This window comes from Varanus komodoensis, unplaced genomic scaffold (assembly GCF_004798865.1).
Source record: "Varanus komodoensis strain SLA01 unplaced genomic scaffold, ASM479886v1 scaffold21, whole genome shotgun sequence".
Taxonomy (NCBI): domain Eukaryota; kingdom Metazoa; phylum Chordata; class Lepidosauria; order Squamata; family Varanidae; genus Varanus; species Varanus komodoensis.
In genome coordinates this window covers 9573176-9592185 of record NW_025335589.1, presented here as the reverse complement: position 1 = coordinate 9592185, position 19010 = coordinate 9573176, and the positions used below count along the sequence as shown (strand labels likewise).

Sequence of the window (19010 nt, the reverse complement as noted above, 5' to 3'; positions counted from 1 at the left end):
TACAGAACATGCACACAGCACCATCAGCACCACTCACTGGAAGGAAGGAAGGGTCTGCTGGGAATTATAGGCTTTTTATCTCCATCAGAACTGCTTGTACTGCTCCAGCTGCCCCAGCTGCCTCGACTGGCACGGACACTTCCTGAAGAACTTCCACAATCTGAGCTTGAATCTGAGCAAAACCTTTCCAGGCACTTCTTCTTGGGCCACTGATAGAAACCTTCTGGTAGATTGCAAAAAAGGATAAGAAAATAAAACACTGACTCTTTTCAACCTACTCTTGCTGGCAGGCACATATACAAATGGTCACATCATTCTCTTCTACACCTTATTTTCACACTTGTGAACTGGCATTGGATAATGTCAAGATCAGCTGAGTGCTACTTAAATGATCTGTATTGCTCAATTCCTTCCCATCAAGCAGGAACAGTCATACACAGAAAGAGGGCAATGAACTAGTAGATCCATCCCTTTGTAGCACATGGGGCAGTAATCAATGTGGCACAATGGTTAGAGTCTTGGACTGTGACTTGGAAGATCTGGATTCTAGTCCTTCCTCAGCCATGAAGCCCAGGGGTGGCCTTGAACCAATCACTGACTCTCAGCCCAACACAGGGTTGTTATGAGGATCAAACGGAGAAGAGAAGGATTATGCAAAGCCATCTTGACTTTCTCACGGAAAAAAAAATAAATGTCAATAAAATAAAGCAATCAGTGGTGTCACAGTGCTATCTCTGGTGGTGCTCATGATGCTGCACAAATGTTGCTTTGAACTCACTTTGACAGCATCGGCTAATACCCATCCTATGTAGCAAGTACGGCTTATGATGAAGGAGAAGACAGCAAATAGATTACATCTTACTTGCTTTTGGTTCACTTGAGTGCATACCTGCTTCTCTCTGTGTAGACAAACTCGCTTTTTCATCTCCTTTACAAGTTTCCCCATTGCTCTGAGCATACCAGTTTCTTATATTAATGTTTGTTCTAAGTTCAGGTCTTTCAAACTCATTGCAAACATGTTTCAACTCAGTCTGTTCAGGAACCCTACAAGAGTCACAAAACGAAACAAAACAAAACAAAACAAGGTTCTATTTTCTGTTTCAGCCCTTCTACATTATCAATTATGGGAAGAACCTTTACGTATACAATTAGAACCCAAAAGGGCCTGACACAGGAAGTCTCACATACAGCTCAGACAACCTCATGAGGGTGATTGGGCTGCTCTAATACAATTTAAACTCCTTGGAGGAAGGGTAGAATACAGAGCAGCTTCCCCCAACCAGAAGTGTTGGAATGTGATCTTCAGCTAATGACCACTCTGGCCATGATTAGAGATGATGAGAGTTGTAGTACAACATATATAAATGGCTGGGGAAGGCTGGATAAACACATTGATGAAACTAATAAAAAGGACTGGATCCTGAACTTGTTTCTTGCAGATGGAAGAGCTGCTTAAAAGTCTTCAGGTCCTGCTGCTGCAATTGTGCAGCAAACATGTTTTTGTCATTTTCTTACCCTTGTTGTGGTCTCCTATGCCACCATAAAATCTGTTCCAAAGGACTGAGGGACAGGCAAAACATGGCCCTTCCCTTCATATTTGCCAACAGGAGCCTTCCCAGTGGAATTCTACTCAGAGGAAGCATTAAGCAGTTGAAATATTGCACCTTTCCTTAAGTTAATGAACTTGCATATACAAAAGGTAGTAATACATACCGTGCAGATATATTCATATGCTTCTTCTTATTTTTTCTGTTTGTCCTATGTCGATTCCAACTTGTATTTGGCAAATGTCCTTCTCTTTTCTCCTGAGATCCATTTTTTCGGTGAGTGCCTTCCAGCTGAAAGGCAAAAACAGGGCTTAGTAATACAAATACACATACTCCAGACCATGGAGCTGTATCAAGTGCTATAGTCCGGTAGAGGATGTCATGGCATCTTGATTGACACTTGTTAATCACTCAGAAAGTTTCACTGAGACCATAGTTTAAAGTTGATAATTTTCTGGTACTGCAATGGGGTTAGTGTACACCTTCACCCTCATCCTACAGGTTCCTGGATTCTCACTTGAGCTAATGGAATAGAGGCATAAAGGACTGACCACTAAGGAAGACTGGTCTATACAATTGTGGCTGGATTAAACCGAATTAAACCCATCTGTCAGATTTATAACCAGCTTGGTCATAAGTTTACCCAATCTAAATTCTCATTTTCTTCATTTTCCCTCACTTCACCTGAGGAATTCAGAGAATCCTTCACCTGAATTCCTATTCCAGGAAGGGACAAAGGTGCTTTGGATTACACAGTTATAGCAACAGCAATTCCTAAGGCACGGGTACAGAAGTTTCAATTTTCAGTGCTACATGTTGTCTACTCAGAAATAAGACCCACTTTCAGTGGTAAGATGGGACTTACTTCTACATAAGGGTGTATAGGATTGCCACCTAGTAACATTTTTGTTTTGGCTTTGACAATGCACCTGAGCTGCAAATCTGCACAGTTGAAATGAAATGAGTGCTCTCACCCTGGATAGCAGTGCAAAAGATTTTACGCATTCAGACCCTAGATTTATTTATTTAAAAATTTCTATGCCGCCCCATTTGCCGAAGCCTCAGGGCGGCTTACAAAACATCAGTTAAAATATAAAACACTAGAAATATAAAACACATTAACATTATAAAATAAGTCGCCCTGGCCGAAGAATTAAGCAAATAATATTAGCAATTAAAATGTCGTTTGAATAAAAAGGTCTTCGCCTGGCGCTGAAAAACAAATAACGACGGCGCCAGGTGGACCTCTCTGGGGAGCGCATTCCATAGATTGGGTGCCACTGCTGAGAAAGCCCTCCTCTGAGTACCTACCCTCCTAATTTCCTTCACGGAGGGTTCCCGGAGAAGGGCCTCTCCCGCAGATTGCAGGGGGCGGGCGGGCGGGCGTATATGGACATAAGCGCTCCTTCAGGTAGCCAGGACCCAAGCCGTTTAGGGCTTTATAGGTCATCACCAACACCTTGAATTGGGCCCGGACTTCAATGGGAAGCCAGTGAAGCTGACGGAGGACTGGAGTCATGTGAACATAACGCCCAGTCCCCATCAGCACCTGGCAGCTCTATTTTGAACCAATTGAAGTATCCGGACCGTCTTCAAGGGTAGCCCCACATAGAGCGTGTTACAGAAGTCAAGGCGGGAAGTCACCAAAGCGTGTGTCACTGTCGCCAGGCAGTCATTCTCCAGGTAGGGGCACAGCTGATGGATCAGCCGAAGCTGAAGGAAAGCACTCCTCACCACTGCTGTCACCTGAGCTTCCAATGAAAGCTCTGGGTCGAGGAGCACACCCAAGCTGCGGACCTTGTCCCTAAGAGGGAGTGCAACCCCATTCAGGACAAGGTTCAATTCACCCTCTCCGAAGCCCGATCTGCCAACCAACAGGACCTCCGTCTTGTCTGGATTGAGCTTCAGTTTATTGGCCCTCATCCAGCCCATTACCTAGGCCAGGCACCGGTTCAGCACAGCCACTGCCTCACCTGGATTGGTGGAAAACGAGAGGTAGAGCTGGGTATCATCAGCGTACTGATTATTCCGCAGCCCACACCTCCTGATGACCTCTCCCAGCGGTTTCATGTAGATGTTAAACAGCAAAGGGGACAAAATGGACCCCTGCGGTACTCCATGGCATAGCTGCCATGGCGCAGAGCCATAGTCCTCCAGCACCACCTTCTGGAATCTGTTATTGAGGTAGGAGCGGAACCACTGAAAAGCAGTGCCTCCAACCCCCAATCCCGCCAGCCTATCCAGAAGGATACCATGGTCGATGGTATCGAAAGCCACTGAGAGGTCCAGAAGAACCAACAGGGACGCACTCCCCCTGTCCTTCTCCCTGCACAGGTCATCGTACAGGGCGACCAAGGCAGATTCAGTACCATACCCGGGTCTGAAGCCAGACTGAAATGGGTCCAGATAATCCGTTTCATGCAAGAGAGCTTGGAGTTGTCCTGCCACCACCTGCTCCAACACCTTGCCCAGAAATGGGAGGTTGGCCACTGGTCTATAATTAGTGGCCATCTCTGGATCCAGTGATGCCTTCTTCAGGACCGATTGGACTACCGCCTCCTTTAAAGGGGCAGGTACCTAACCCTCCCTCAGAGAGGTGTTAACCACTTCCAAGATCCAGATCCCAATCCTGTGCTTGGAATTATTTATCAACCATGACAGGCAAGGGTCCAATAGGCAAGTGGGGGGACATACTCGTCCAAGCACCTTGTCCACATCATCAGGCCGCAATAACTGAAATTCATCCATTAATTTTGGACCAGACGGCAGCATTGGTGTCTCCCCAGAAACCTCTGAGTCACTAGTAGAGTCTAGCTCGTGACGAATCTGAGCGATTTTCTCCCTGAAATGCTTGGCAAAGTCGTTGCAGTGGGCCTTCGAGGGAGGAACCAGATCTTTCTTAGGACCTGGACAAACCAGGCCTTGCACCACTTGAAAAAGCTCTGCCGGACGGCATTTTGAGGAGGCAATGGAAACGGAAAAGAAATTCTTTTTCGCCACCCTCACTGCCACAGCATAGGCCCGATAATGGGCTCTAAAGTGTGTTTGGTCAGACTCATCCCGTGATTTCCTCCACCTACGCTCTAGCCGTCTCCCAGACATAGATGTGCCATACAATTTTGGAAATCTAAAGTTACACTGCCATTTTGAAAGCTGAAAAGAACAATCCTTTCTGTGCAAAAATAGAGCTGAATCATATTGTTGTGATGTCCTGGAGAGAGGGTGTTTCACAGAATCTGAACTTCCTGACCAGCTCTGAGTTTTAGTGATTAAGTCTTTTGTCTCCACTGCCTGAGGCACACTGACCAACTAATACTATTAACACAGTGGGCAGCAGGTTGTTTCCATCTCAGAGATTTTTGTGTACCCAGACACCCATGTGTCCATGTGCTTGCATCAGCTTGTATAGAAACTTCCTCAAATTGCTACATGCCTGAATATCCAACTATGCTTGCCCGCTATTACAACAGTCATATGTTTGAGTGTCTTTCTGTGACTGTATTTAAAATACTGTTTAAATATTTAAAAAGTGATATGTAGCAATTCAAACCTCCACAGAAGAAAGTTCCTGTTTTCCACCACACAGCGAGTCATCTTTAGGCCCTTTGTTTATCATCTTCTCTGCAGAAGGCTTTGTGTTTACCTGCTTTTTCAAAGTCTCACAGTTTTCTGTTTCATTCCTGAGAGGCACTTGCTGGTTATTCCCTTAAAAAAGAAAAAGGGAAAAGGACATCACTTCAGTTTGGAAGAGAAGTAAGTACTGCGTGTGGTTTTCCAGTATGCATGAATTTCAAATACAGCTTTCAAAGATACAGGATTGAATCCAGACTTGATCATGCTTCAAAATCAATAGAACTTAAGTCATGCCTAAATTAAGTCTCAATGATTTCAGTGAGCCTACTCTAAGCATGACATAAATCTGAATCTAACCTATGAATCCTTTTGACATAACATTACAATAGGAATGTCTTTGTTTCCTCGTCTACTCAAAATTAAGGAATCAAATCCACGGTGATCTGCTTCATGTGACATGATCGTCCATTGTGGGCAGCTAACCACAATGGTTTTTTTTTACCATAACCTGAACCAATTTCTATAGATGGCTTATTCTTTGCAAACAAGCCACCCTGACAACCCATGGCTTGTGTTCCAGGGGTTGCTTGCACCCCGATGGCTTATTGTGCCATCCAAACCTGGGAAAGCACAGGGTTGCTGGGATCAGCTACAGAGCCACTTAACAGGAGAGGCAAAATTTTCTGCCACTCACCTGTACTGCCAATCAGTGACTGCTCTTTCACCTATTCTGCCAATGCCCAAATGCCACTATGGATCATCTGTCAATTCTTTCCAACTCATTTTGGTTGTTGCTGTTCCCTACAAATGGTGCAAACGTGCTCAGAATTCTTAATTATTATTAATTTTGTTGGTCTTTCACAAGTGTGCAGGAGCACGCTTGCAGCTCTCCAACATATGCAGTCTTGCCTAGTCTATTTTCTTGTACATTTCAACTGTTCAAGAGAGCACTAAGGTAGAGCAGAGACCATTCAAGGAAACTGTCAAGCTGAGATGACATATAAGCTAAGAAGTTGCTCTTTTAAAGCTGATGGGAATACTGGCTGGGAAGCAAGGAGATGGAAAGTTTGTGCAATTAGAGGCTTGGGAAGTAAATGGAGAGGGACTCTGTAGACCTGAATTAGCTGCTTTGTTCCTGCAGGTGTGCAAATTTCCTCTTCATTTAGTTTTCATCCCTGAAATCTGCATACATTTCCCTTCCAGTTACTTTCCAGCCCAAAAAACTGAGCAAATACTCGCTTCATAAAAAAAAGCAACACTTAGTGAGGGTCAGACAGGACTGGGGACAGCACTCCACAGCCTCATGACTTCCTCCAGTGCAGCTGCTTGCATAGGGGTTTTTAAAAAGGATTTGGTGAATGTTAATATTTCCCTTTTCTGGAGTAGCTGGAGAATTGCAAAGTGCTGAGGAGGAATAAAAAACCAAGAACTGTCAGTTCAATACATATAAGCCAGAGGATATTTCTAAAGGAAAAATATTGTCTGCACCCCACTATTAGTGTAGTTACACCGTTGGTTCCTACCCTGCCCTAACCTTGGTGGTTCTAATTATGCTAATAGATCCTTCCTTTCCTTGACTATTGAGAACAGTAAATGGAGCTAAGAACAATCAGGGCAATACTACAAAACTTGGAGGCTCACTCCCAAAAGGAGAAGATGGAGCTCCCCATCCTCCTTCATAAGGAAAGGTCCCTTCCTGGCTTTGCTTTCTTTTTGGTGGCTCTCCATCTGACAGCTGTCAAATGAAGAGCAAAGTATCAATTAATGTACTTTCAGCCTTACTCTTGCCATTGTCTCGCCATTGACAGAAGACCCTTACCAGGATACCGAACATGCAAGGCTTTATATTTTGGCCAGTCAGAGACATGTCTTGAACGCCTCTGACGTACCGACAAAAACCCTAAACATACAAAAATCTGTGCACATTTTGTGTGTCTAAACTTTTTTTTTTGAAGGTGGCAACCAATGTGCTCCAATGTGCTGCTTGGGCACTCACTGCTGCCACTGACTTATCTAATGAAAAGGCACCAAAATTAAAAATAGGGAGGAAGGTGTGGCAGCAAGCAAAAGAGGGAACACGACTGAACTGGGAAAAGTACTGGGAATAGAATAGTGACTGCTACTCCAAAGTGGGACAGCTGTCACTGCTGCAGGCACAGGCAAGCTCAGAAAAAGCAGCAAGGGTTTTCTGCCCTTCTTACTGATTCATTCACCACATTCCTCTATTCACTATGAGGTCAGTCTGCTGAGTTCAGATGACACAACCACCAATTGTGAGTGTGGCAGTCCCTACGTCAAACTGTGAGTTGCCAGGCTGGTACACGTGGCCTAAAACACGCCACTCTGCAGGAAGCGGTCCAGGTTCACATGACAGAACCCACCATGACCCATGACAGGCTGCTATGATGTACAAACCCAGTCACTGATTCTGACTAGAGACATGATCTTGTGCTACATCAGCATTGGGACATAGAGAGGTATGAGATGAAGATAAAAATGCATCCTTATTCTATGAAAGTTGACTGGCTTAAATGTGTCTCAATCCCAGGCAAGTAAGCTTCTGTTTGATATGTAGTGAAAGCTAGATATGCAATGTATTGCCATTATTTAAATTACACAATACATTATTAATAATATTTAATGTCTTGCTTCTGATGTGGCCAAAGAGTGTGTCATTGTCCTTTCTATTATCATGCTCCCTCCAGTAGCATCCCTAGCCACTTCAGCTAAAGCCCAGTGGAAGATGTCACAAGACTGCTCTTCTGCATGGCTTTTTTAGATCACAAATTATGGGCAGCTGGGGAGACTGCAGTGTGATAGAGGCTGAAAAAACACCGCTCAACTGCCTTGAAATCATGGCAAGTTCAAAAACGCTACTGATAGGTATTTAAATTAAATTCCAAAGCAACTTTTGAATAAGGCAAAAAACATAATGCCCTTCCAAGGGGGAAAAAAACTTCTGGAAGACAGAGTTTTGCACAGCACTCATCAAAATGATAAAGGCAGCTTAAACCTGGTAGGGAAAGAATTGCATTCTTTTGAAAATTCATTTCCAGCCCTCAAAAAACTCCCCCCCTTCCATAAAGTTATGCTACCTAGTTAAGTGATCCTGCATATGCAGATTTGCAGGGCCCTATATAATACCTTGCTGAACCTGAAGTTTCATCTAATTCAGCACTGCATTTAGCAAGAATATTTTGTACTAAGTGATCTATTTAAAACTTGTCAGTGGTCAGATCTGTACTTGAGTAATCAGCAAAAGCTAGATCCTGCTAGTGAAACAGTCTGCTGGCTACTAGTCTACAAATCAATACACACATTTTCAACTAATGAGTTTAAAGAAGATAATCCTGTTCTATATTAAAAAGAGTACCATTATTTTTCCTGGAAATGTCTTGAAATTCTGATGGTTGCTGAGGTGAATGTCTTGGGAAGCGACTTTCCGACGGTTTCTTTGATGACTTCAAAGGACACAGCTCAGGCTCTTTGAGCTCAGTTATATTTTCTGAAGTCTTAAGGTTCGTTTCCTTAGGAAACATATTTGTTCGAAGACCCTCCTTCAAACTGCCCTCTGAAGAAGTATTTTTCACAAGTGTTGCATTTTTCAATGCACTTTCTTCTTTATCTACAAAGTTCCCTGGATGTGTTAAGTTTTTTTGCACATTTACACTTATGCTGTTTGCATATTTCAGGCTCAGCCAGCTTTCACTAACAGTGCAAATGTCCTCCTTTGGTGTTGAAGTCTGATTTTCAGCGATCTGGTTCTGCTTGTCCTCAGCTGCTAGAACACTACCACCAGTTGCTGTATTTGATTTTGGTTTACCATAGTACACAGAACACTTGTGTTTCTTCTGTGAGTGACTGTATGTTGCTGGGCTCCTTTTGGCAGCGTTCTGGCTACGGCTGCTTGCCGTGCTTACAGAGAGAGACCCTTTTCCTTTTCCTTTATCGGAAGAACTGTAAGTTTCTGTAAAGGTTTTGCAGCTGCTCCTGGATTTGAAATGCAGGCATGTTATTTATTCTGCAAAGGTTACATTCTTCATAAATTATCATTTAAAATATATAAACAAAGGAGTTGGAGAAGATTAATAATATTGGACAATATATCATTTTCCTAGAAACAAACCTGATACCATTTTGGTCATGGTTTATCACAAGTATCTCTCATTGTATGCCTATTATTTGTTTTAGCCAGTACTTGTAAATTGGCTACAAACAAAAAAGTACCCCTTTCTTCCTGTCACTCTGAATCTATGTCATGCATGAAATAAAACTTGTGCATTTCCTACCTCCCCTGCCATGAACAGATTCAAACTCCCAGTGTAGAGAATGTTGCATGATGTGCAATGAGCTTGTTTTTATTATCATGTGCACAGAAGACTTCAACTAGGTATCTAAATATTAAGAGCAGCCATCCCTCTTGCAGTATTACAATTAGCGGCCACTACGTATCCTTTTTCAAAATGTTTTTCACCACCAAGACCAACCCAATACTTATAAAAAATCCCTTCAAGAGGCTTACATAGAAAGTTAAGATTTCTTACTTGTAAGTTTCTGAGCTGATGATGTCCACTGAGTTATTATTTTGCAATGGAGAAGAACTGGTATTCGGCCTCTGCCTTGACTTCATGAATTCGGTAAGAATGTATTGTGCTTGTTGGAAAGCTATGAGAATTACACCAAACAGAGACAAACTGCAAGAGAGAGGAATGCTTATGTCAAGACAAGCTGTTACATGGAAGGAATAAAGCACATTTAAGATGTTGGAAGAATAAAGAACATCCACGCAAATGTGTGATTGCAACCATTGTTACTGTCAGCACTTGTACAGGAAGGGCTCATCACATCCATAAAGCTAGATTCCTTAATAGCCATAAGGGAGCTTACTGCACTAGCACTGGCTCCCACCTTGGCCCCAGCTTCCACTGTCTGCATCTTATTCCCGCTCTTTAGTCCATCTGTATTACCAGACTGAGTACCTACAGAGGAGTGTTTCAAGAGCTTCTCCCTCTGACAGTTGCTTTGAGGGCAGCTATTTATACATAGAATAAAAACTCTGAAAATACTTGCCGCAACTTCCAAAAAGTAAAAAGATGCCATTTCTTCATTCTGCCTGTCAGTACCAACATAAACAATACTGTCCTCACCAATATCATTAGGCAAAACATATCATTAGGCAAAACAGCAATTAAAATTAATTTGAAAAGTGATTCTAGTTTGCCTAAGTAATTGAGTTGGTAAGGTTTTTAGTTCATACCAGGTTGCAATGGTTTTGAGAATTAAATGATTTACCTGACAAAGAGCACAGTAAGCCTCCAGAAAGACTCTTCCCAGCTGGGTCCTGGCACCACTTCTGCACACAGGGGTAAAAGATGGTGAGGAAGGGTCACATTGAGGGTGAAATGGAACTCAACACCAGCAGCAGTCACCAGAGTTAGTTCTCGAATAATCCAAGAAGAAGTAAAATCTGGAGTAAACCTGCATCAGAAGAAAATAAAAAAACCATGAAGTGGCAGCATTTTTAATGGCTGAAGCTTTCACTATAAAGGTTCAGATCCCACAGAACCCTGTTTTTTTCTTTAGAGATCAAGAAAACTTCTCCCTGCCACCACCTTCCTGTAACTTGCATATAGTCCTTCTAACATTTAGAAGCATCTATCCATTCAGAAAACATTACTCATGGTCACAGCCCTCCAACTGTACACTTACCAACTGCACAAAGTATCTTCTTCTGTCTACTACTAATGGAAGGATATGAACAGAAGTCCTAAAAGTTGTTGAAACATCTATATCAAGGAGATCAACTGGTTACTGAATTTTCTTTTGTGGCTTCAGGCAGTTTCAGTGTGGCTTACAGGTAGTTATTGCACTATTACTGCCTCTCCATCTCAGCTAATTTCATGTCATACAAGGAGTTTCAGTGTACTTTCTATAGACCTCTTCCTCAACTACCACTCCTTCTAGGCTCCCTGTAATTCAAAGCCAAAGCATGCCAGGGCGGTGCAGCTCTCCTACCAAGAAATCTTGTTCCTAGACTGTTCAGCTACAAACAGCTCTTGATGGCGAGAGACTGAATAATGTAAAAATCATCAGTGCAAGTGAAGGAGTAGCAAAGTTTACCTCCTCAGGCAAGGAAATGGAAAAACTGGCAGGAGACTTAAGTGAGAGCTGGGAGAAAGATGAAAGGTAAGGCTGTCAATCAGTGTTTGTAGGTTAAATGCGGGGAATCCCATGTTGCCTTTGTTGAAAGATGATCTATTTAACCTTGCATGCATTATATTACTATTTCTATTTTAGATTTTATTCTCTCTCATGTTTAGCTTTAGGCTGCTGTATTAGCTCAGTTTATTTAGTGTTACAGAACATTGTACATGTTGGTATTATTAGGTACTTACTATGTTTTAGTGCTTCATCGCCTTAAGTATTATGTACTTAAATACTGCAGTTATTTGTCATTTTTTTAGAGTGGCAGGATCTGATTGTTCTCAGTATCGTGCATCTTTTCTACTGTTTTCCAAGACCATGAGTGCTCAGGAATGTGGGGAAGTTATGGGGCACCATCTCCTTTTACAGAAGTGCAGGGCTTTGAACACAGCCAAAGATCATGCTTTCTTTTAAAATATGGTTTCCAACAGAGCTCATCAGGGTCTTTTCAACAGCAGCATGTGTGTGTGCCCATCCCTGTTTAAAAATAATCTAATTAGCTCTGTCAAGATACCCATCTTAAAAGGCAGCATGAGTTTTGACAGCTTGGTGTCAGTAGCAGGCGATTTTGTTGAGCTTGCAGCTTGCTTCCTGCTTCCTCGTGCTTACAATGAGGTCTGTTATCTGGACTCAGATGACACAACAAGCCACCATGGGTAAAACAAGCCATTTTTAGAAACAAATATAGAAAGAATTTATAGAAATGTGAACTTAAATATGTCAACAATCTTCATCAGAAAAAAGGGTGTGTGTAGTAGCTTAATAAGAAGAGACAAACATTTCAAGGAAGAATGTCCTGCCTAGTAAGAATCAAACTATTCTAAAATAAGCTAATTATCTCCAGTTAATAAAAAAAGTCGAATGCTTACACAATGCTAATCTCCCGAGAAGAGTTCTGTGCCAGGAAGAAGTCTTGGCAATTGAGTACTTCAAACCCATATCCCTGGCAATTATATCCATTAATCTTCATGGACGTTACAGTGATAGGAAGATGGCCAACATTTTCCACTTTAAAGTTCTTTGTGATGGATAAAATTTGCCTGCCATCTTTCAGTTCTGGGGAAAAAAAACAAAAGCAAAGTTGACATTTCATTATTTTCATAGCAGACGTGAAAAGCCATCTTGAGATACTGCTGTACAATGAAGGAAAAGGCACGTTGCTTACTTGTGTCATTCTACATGCGGTTGTCTGTGCATTCACATGTATGGGCTCTGATCCTGTAGGAAGATTCTACAGCTCAGAGTGCTTTGGTGGGAACCTCTACCTGCTGTCAGTGTATCTGGGAAGGGTTCCCACCCATTTCTTCCGTTCACAGGAAACCGCCACTGTGGTCTTCGGGTCAAGGATCAGTTTGGCCAGCCTTGATCTTGATCAAAGCTGGTCTCTGAATGGATTATATACTTAGTGGGAGAATTATTCAGCACAAAGAAGAGACCTGCTGGCATTCCTGAGTATTTGTGGACTTGATGTAGGCTGATTTCCTAGGTTTGGACCAAGCCTGGGGAAAAACACCCAGCAAGTGCAAAAGAACTGGATTTCAAGCAGATCTTTGCATCACTTTCACTAGTGTACACCACCAATGTCACAATGGCCAGTATATATCTCTTCCAATACTCATGGAAGGAACAATGGTGGTTTGAAAACAGACATGCCTGTGATATTTGCAGATGGCTGTACATATTCTGTTTACAAATGAGTGTGCACCTTGTTTCCTACATCCATACACACTTCATCCTACACCTTCCTGCCAAGCAGGTTGTCACTCACGTCGCCTGCAGTCCATGAGGGTTGACTCTGGCACCTTAAATCGAAGGGATCCTCCTGCCCCTGGCAACCGTCCCCCTACTTTTAAGAGTTCTCTGGCTCCGATGCCTTCAACATAAACCGCATCCAGAACAGTCAGGTTATTCCTGCAACAAAGCAAGGGAGCTTTAACAACTGCATTTAAGGGAAGGGAATGGAAAGGACAGGAAGTTTGCAACCATTTCACTCAACAGCACAAAACATGGGCACTAGAAAACTAATTCATCCTTATGTACTGCTGAAACCAAATGAAATTCCTGCAGATAAAAGTCATTTCAGTCTTTTGTGTACATCAAATTAAAACTTTATGGAAGTTTGTAAGACCAGCTGTTGGATCAGTTGCAGCAACCAGAAGCAACTGATGAGGAAATGGAAGGCAAAGGCCTGTCTTCATCAGTACCCACCTAATGGACTGTCAGGAAGTCCTGGCATCACTTCACCTGTCAGTACCCAGACTAAGGGAATTATAGACACAGACAAACAGTGAAATTAACATTTCCCTACATTTTCTCTAGTAGCATGACACCTAGCCTAGGTATGGTCTGTTCTACATTCTAAGAACTGCACATCTATACAAAAAATTATTACACATTACCTTTCCTGCTTACTTCTGACCTTAATAACAAGTCGTTTTGTGCATAGGGCTGAACCTATTTGGGTCTCTATTTAAGGTGCCCCTGTACCACTTGACATGCCAGAACTTCCAAGTGGTATATATAAAAACAAAAATAGTATTATATAAAAACAAGTAAAAAGCAGTACAAAGCAATTAGAGCAATTTCATGACTGAGAGTGAAGGAAAGCCTGAATGAACAAATGAATTTTTGAGAGGTGTTTGACTGTGACCACAGTTTTTGATCTCGGATATGAGGCTCTGTCCTCCGCTGTGGTCCCAACCCCACACACCTGCAACTGGAACTCTCAAAAATAACTTCCTCATTTCAATAGATTCTTTTTATTGGACAATGCAAATTACAGGACTGGGCCTCCCAGAGCTGCTGCATGGGAACAAAAAATTAAAGCTCCTCTAGCCCCAACACTGGAGTCCAATCTGTACCGGCAGCCCTGTAAAAGCAAAGAAATTCTGCACTGCAGTCTGTACTGCACAGGAAAGATAATGTGTAGTTTGGCCGCCAGTATCTAGTTATACCTAATTTTATATGATCCTCAAGTGGTCCCTTTTCCAGCTTTAGGATAATAAGGAGGTCAAGAAGGAAAGACAATAAAGAAACATTAGAGTTGCAAAAAGAGTAACTTCAGTTAAGCTAAAATTAAACCCCAAAGCCAAATCCTTTAGCATACTGAAGCATGTAAATGATGAGTACATTGTTGTAACAGCACTAAGAAATCCCCTGCTGAATAGTGAAAATATATGAAGTACTAAATGTTCTGAGACTTGTGTTATATCAGAGAAGTTCACAACTGCAGGATATTAAGAGCAGATTGCAACTAAGCTGAACAGACTAACATAAATATTTTAATATATTTAGAAAGAGCTGCCTCTCCAGTCTCCCTCATGATGTTTCCCATAACTTAAAACTTTTCTATCCATATACTTGGGTCCAAGCAGGAGAAATAACAAGGGAAAGTTCTTCCAAATTCTGCTTCAAAATTCAATCTACCTCATTCCTGTTCCTAATTATGACCTTCTTCATGCAGTATCTTTGGGGAAAGCAAGAATCCAAGAGTTCATTTTTTAAAATGTGTACACTTTCCTCTAATGACTAGAGCATTAAAGAAAATTTTCCTTTCCAAAGTGCACATTTTTCAGAAGCGTGTTTGACACATTTTACAAATGAGCATCACAAGCTCAACAATGGTTTAGCTTCAGCTACAAAATGCTTGTTCACATTGCCAAACATGAACCCAGGTTCTGGCCTGAAACACACAGAAGCAAAATTTTATGCACATGTATGTTTTTAAAAAGCAGCTTTCTTATTCAACATTACTTATTTGCAGTGACACACTGAGCAAAATTCTTCTCTAACAACCTTTTTTGAAAAAAAAAACAAACAAACCATGAGGTATAATACACATTATGGGGAAAGTTTCAGAAGTAAACCTGATTGAATTCAGTGGAAATATGAAATAATTTTTCAAATGTTATCCCTCCACAGAACATCAAGGATAGACCTACCTGATGAGTATAAGGGAAGCTACCCTTTTGTAATCAAGAGGTGTAAAGACAACACCAACTCGCTTAGCTTCTAAAGGCTGCAATTTTAAATGAAGCACCTCAGAACTAGATCCTATGTAATCATGATCCTCGTGTAGTTCATTCTATGAAAGAACAAAAAAGAAACATCTAATTGAAAACTTTACTGCAATATCCATCTCTGAGTGTTATAACATCACCTAACCATGCTGGTATGTTGCATGTTAAGCCACAGTGAAAACAGCTTTGAGGCTGCAGACAGAGCTTGGACTTTGGAAGCATTATCCCGACAAGGAAGCTTTCCTTTTGGCTCCAGCCAGACACTGTGGAGGTTTCCATGGTAGTTCCCTCTCTGAGGTCAGAGCTTTGACTCTGTACAGTGGGGAGGATGGGACACAGCCATTTAGAAAACATGCTGGTGGTCAAGGAGAGACCAACTGGGGATCTAAGCCCTTCCAGTTCCCAACCATGCCACTGTCATTGTTTTGCCAGCAATGGCAAGGTCTTTTTTTTCCCTGTGCACAGACAGAAAAAAAACCACGTGTATGCCTTGCCTTACTTTTGACTTTCATCCGCAGGAGCCAGCAGGGCACAGGAAAGGAATGGAATGTGCCAGTCTTGGAGCACCGTCAAAAGCATTGTGTTATTCTAGAACAGCACAATGCTAAGTGCTATGAATATAACAATATTATCAGTATTTCCTCCTTAATTATCAGGCTCCATTGTCATACTGATACAGACAGGGGTTTAGGTAATGCTGTCAAGTGCAGCAATCTCTGTTTGAAGACGCAGAACTAGAGATTTCAGACAGGTGAACTTCCCCTGACCCACCACCCCACACTCTATGTGTTGTATGCAAGCTAAGCTAGTTAGTTTGTTTATTTATTTATTTATTTATTAAAACATTTTTATGCCACCCCATTCGCCGAAGCCTCGGGGCGGCTCACATCACTAAGTTAAAATAATTATAATATAAATTAAAAATATAAATATTAAATTAAAAATACAACAATACAGTATAAAATAAGCCACCCTGGCCAGATAAAATCCAATAATATTAACGACCCACGTTCATGGGTCGGGCCGATGACATGTTGAGACAGCCCCATGGCCGCCATGGAGACCATGAAGTCCTGAGCCGCCCCGGTCAGATCAGTCTCGGCATGGAGATTGAAGTCCCCCAGGACCAACATCCTGGGGGTCCTCAACACCAGGTCCGAGACAGTCTCCGTCAGCTCAGGCAGGGAGACTGTTGGGCAGAAGGGTGCACGGTACACCAACAGTTGTACTTTGTTCCCACTAAAATCAATGAGATTTAACTCTTCTCTAATGGTCCTATTGATTTTGACTAAATTAGCCTAGATAGCTGTCCTTTGTTCTGGTCATTTTCCTGCAGTTAACTAGCACCTTCTGGTTCTGAGCGCACCTCACCATTTGGCACAGCCCATACATAGGGCAGATTTTTCTGCAACCTAAGCAACATTATTACATCCTTGTTTCATAATGAAGAACATACAACTTTGGTAATATGTGTTTTTTGTTTGTTTTTAAACTTAAAAAATAAGTAGTATGTGTTAGGGGATTACTTTTACATGTATTTTCATAGCAACAGCAGTTTTGGACAGCTGGATGCCTTTCCTCTAGGTAAAAGCAACTGGTTCTATTTTAGTACAAATCTCCAGGCTTACTGAGAAATATATTCGGGGTGAAGATACTCAAATGAGGGAGTGGAGAATCTAAAAACTTGGACTAAAACCAAGATCATTTGGCTTCAGACACTAATCTAGTGCCCAGATCAGTGCATTCTAGGAAAGGTTACAGTAACCATGGGAACCAGAGAACACTGGCAGTACATTGCTACAATCTTAGGATAAGCCTATATCATGCAAGAAAAGAAGATCTGCTAGCAGTAAGAAAAACAAAGCAATTTGGAACAGCAAACAAATGGACATTTAAATCCAATTTGTGTTAAAGTATGATAGTGCATCTGAAGGACTGAGTGAGGTTGAGCCTCAATGGGAAAATGATGATGGTGGTGATGGTGATCATGATGACAGAGGAACACGGTATGCAGCTACACATGCTCATAATACATTCTTTTCCCACTTGCCCCATTCCTCTGATGAGGTAACATCAGAGAAGGGGAAAAGGAGAGACAATCAATTGTAGTTCTAGTGATACGCAGTGTGCAGGGACACTGAATGCAAAGCTACATGCTGCAGGTGCAGGAGCATAAAGACCCATCCAACCCAATCCATGCATCCTTCATCTTCTAGTGTTTTCACTCAGGTAAGCTGGGGCTGGAGAGCAAAATATAAAACTTTGAAGTGCCAGGTGTGAAGATTGCAAAAAAAAAAAAAAAAAAAAAACTTGCAAAAAATTCCAGTAGTTTTAGAATTCCAAAGGTCTTCCATTTGATCTTTATGCAATTCAAAAACTGAATACAAGTTTTTAGACAAAAATCATCAAATCAATTCATGTTCAAATATATTTCTGTATAAATATTCTCTGGGGAAAAGGTTAGATTAAAACCAATATAACCACATGTTCTATTCTCAGAGAAGAAAACATGGCTTACTCCAGAAGCATATTCTTCTGTCAGTCTGAATTCAGTGGTTGTAAGATTAATCGACTGTACATTCATGCCAAACCTATATAAACAAGATAAAATATACATGAATAAACCTGTATGTATGTGTAAATATCAGAGTATTTTGCATTACAGTGAGAGACAACTTTGCAAACATACTTATTTTATGGTTCTAGCTAATTTCAATGATCCACTGCAGAAGGAAATTTGTGTCATATATTTCCTACACAAGCATTCTAGTAATTCAAGAATAAATCATAAGTCAAATTGGAGATGTTGAGAGTAAAACAGGTTGGATTTAATTTTTTTTTTTTTTTGCATCAAAAATGGAAAGAAATACAACAGCTCTTTTCACATTCCTTCCATGTGATGACTAAATAAGGAGGACACAGCAGGCTTTAAACTCACTGTTAATCTCTGCATGTTCAGCAGAACCTACTGCAAATGGAATCTGCCATGGAATATATGTAAATATATGTAAATAAAAACTGGAAATTGTACACAATCAGGATTTCTCATAACATGGAAGACCTTACATACACACAGCTAAATAGATATGCCTCTATTCAGTGAACATGTGGGCAGATCCCCTAAAAAGCACTGGCTACCGATTATACTGGAAAAGTTGCATTCATAAATAGCTATACTTATTACCATTTGCTGAATAGACTCAGTGGAGCTCGAGGATCAGGATAAAAAGACAGAGGCAGAAGTTGCAACATAACCAGAAAGGATGTCGGGTTTCTTAGTGTAAAATATTTCACCTAAATAGTTAAAACACAGCTTTAATACTTCTTGTTTAATATGTCATTTCTGATTTTAATGTTTAATATGTAACTGCTGTACATTTAACAAATGCACGGAAATATTGCTGAATTCAATGCATGATAAAATTTGTGAAACTGCTACATATACATCCTTTTCTTTTGTATTCAAAAGAAAAAAATCTTGTGAGATTTTATATTTTTAAAATCTTACAGATATAAGCTAAACATTTTTCTGCAAGCAAATGTGGAATATGTGACATGGTATTTAAAAACAAATAACATATACTATACGAAGTTTCACATATATATAACTATTCAACTTAAGACACATCAAATTTAGAAAATCACAGTGATTTCTCTGTTTTGGTCT

At 41.1% G+C, this 19010-nt stretch overlaps 1 protein-coding gene across 4 annotated transcripts in view; it reads right to left on the bottom strand.

Annotated features, from left to right (window-relative positions):
- Positions 1–19010, bottom strand: part of TMEM131L (transmembrane 131 like) — an 82147-nt gene that overhangs the window by 5537 nt on the left and 57600 nt on the right. For all 4 annotated transcript variants that reach the window (XM_044430627.1, XM_044430625.1, XM_044430628.1 and 1 more), the window contains 12 exons: positions 18528–18637; positions 17862–17934; positions 15266–15408; positions 13093–13235; positions 12194–12380; positions 10413–10598; positions 9665–9814; positions 8494–9110; positions 5098–5252; positions 1714–1838; positions 890–1044; positions 38–223 (listed from right to left, as the gene is read on the bottom strand). In XM_044430627.1, coding sequence (XP_044286562.1) covers positions 38–223; positions 890–1044; positions 1714–1838; positions 5098–5252; positions 8494–9110; positions 9665–9814; positions 10413–10598; positions 12194–12380; positions 13093–13235; positions 15266–15408; positions 17862–17934; positions 18528–18637 — 2230 coding nt within the window. The remainder of the gene's footprint in view (positions 1–37; positions 224–889; positions 1045–1713; positions 1839–5097; positions 5253–8493; positions 9111–9664; positions 9815–10412; positions 10599–12193; positions 12381–13092; positions 13236–15265; positions 15409–17861; positions 17935–18527; positions 18638–19010) is intronic.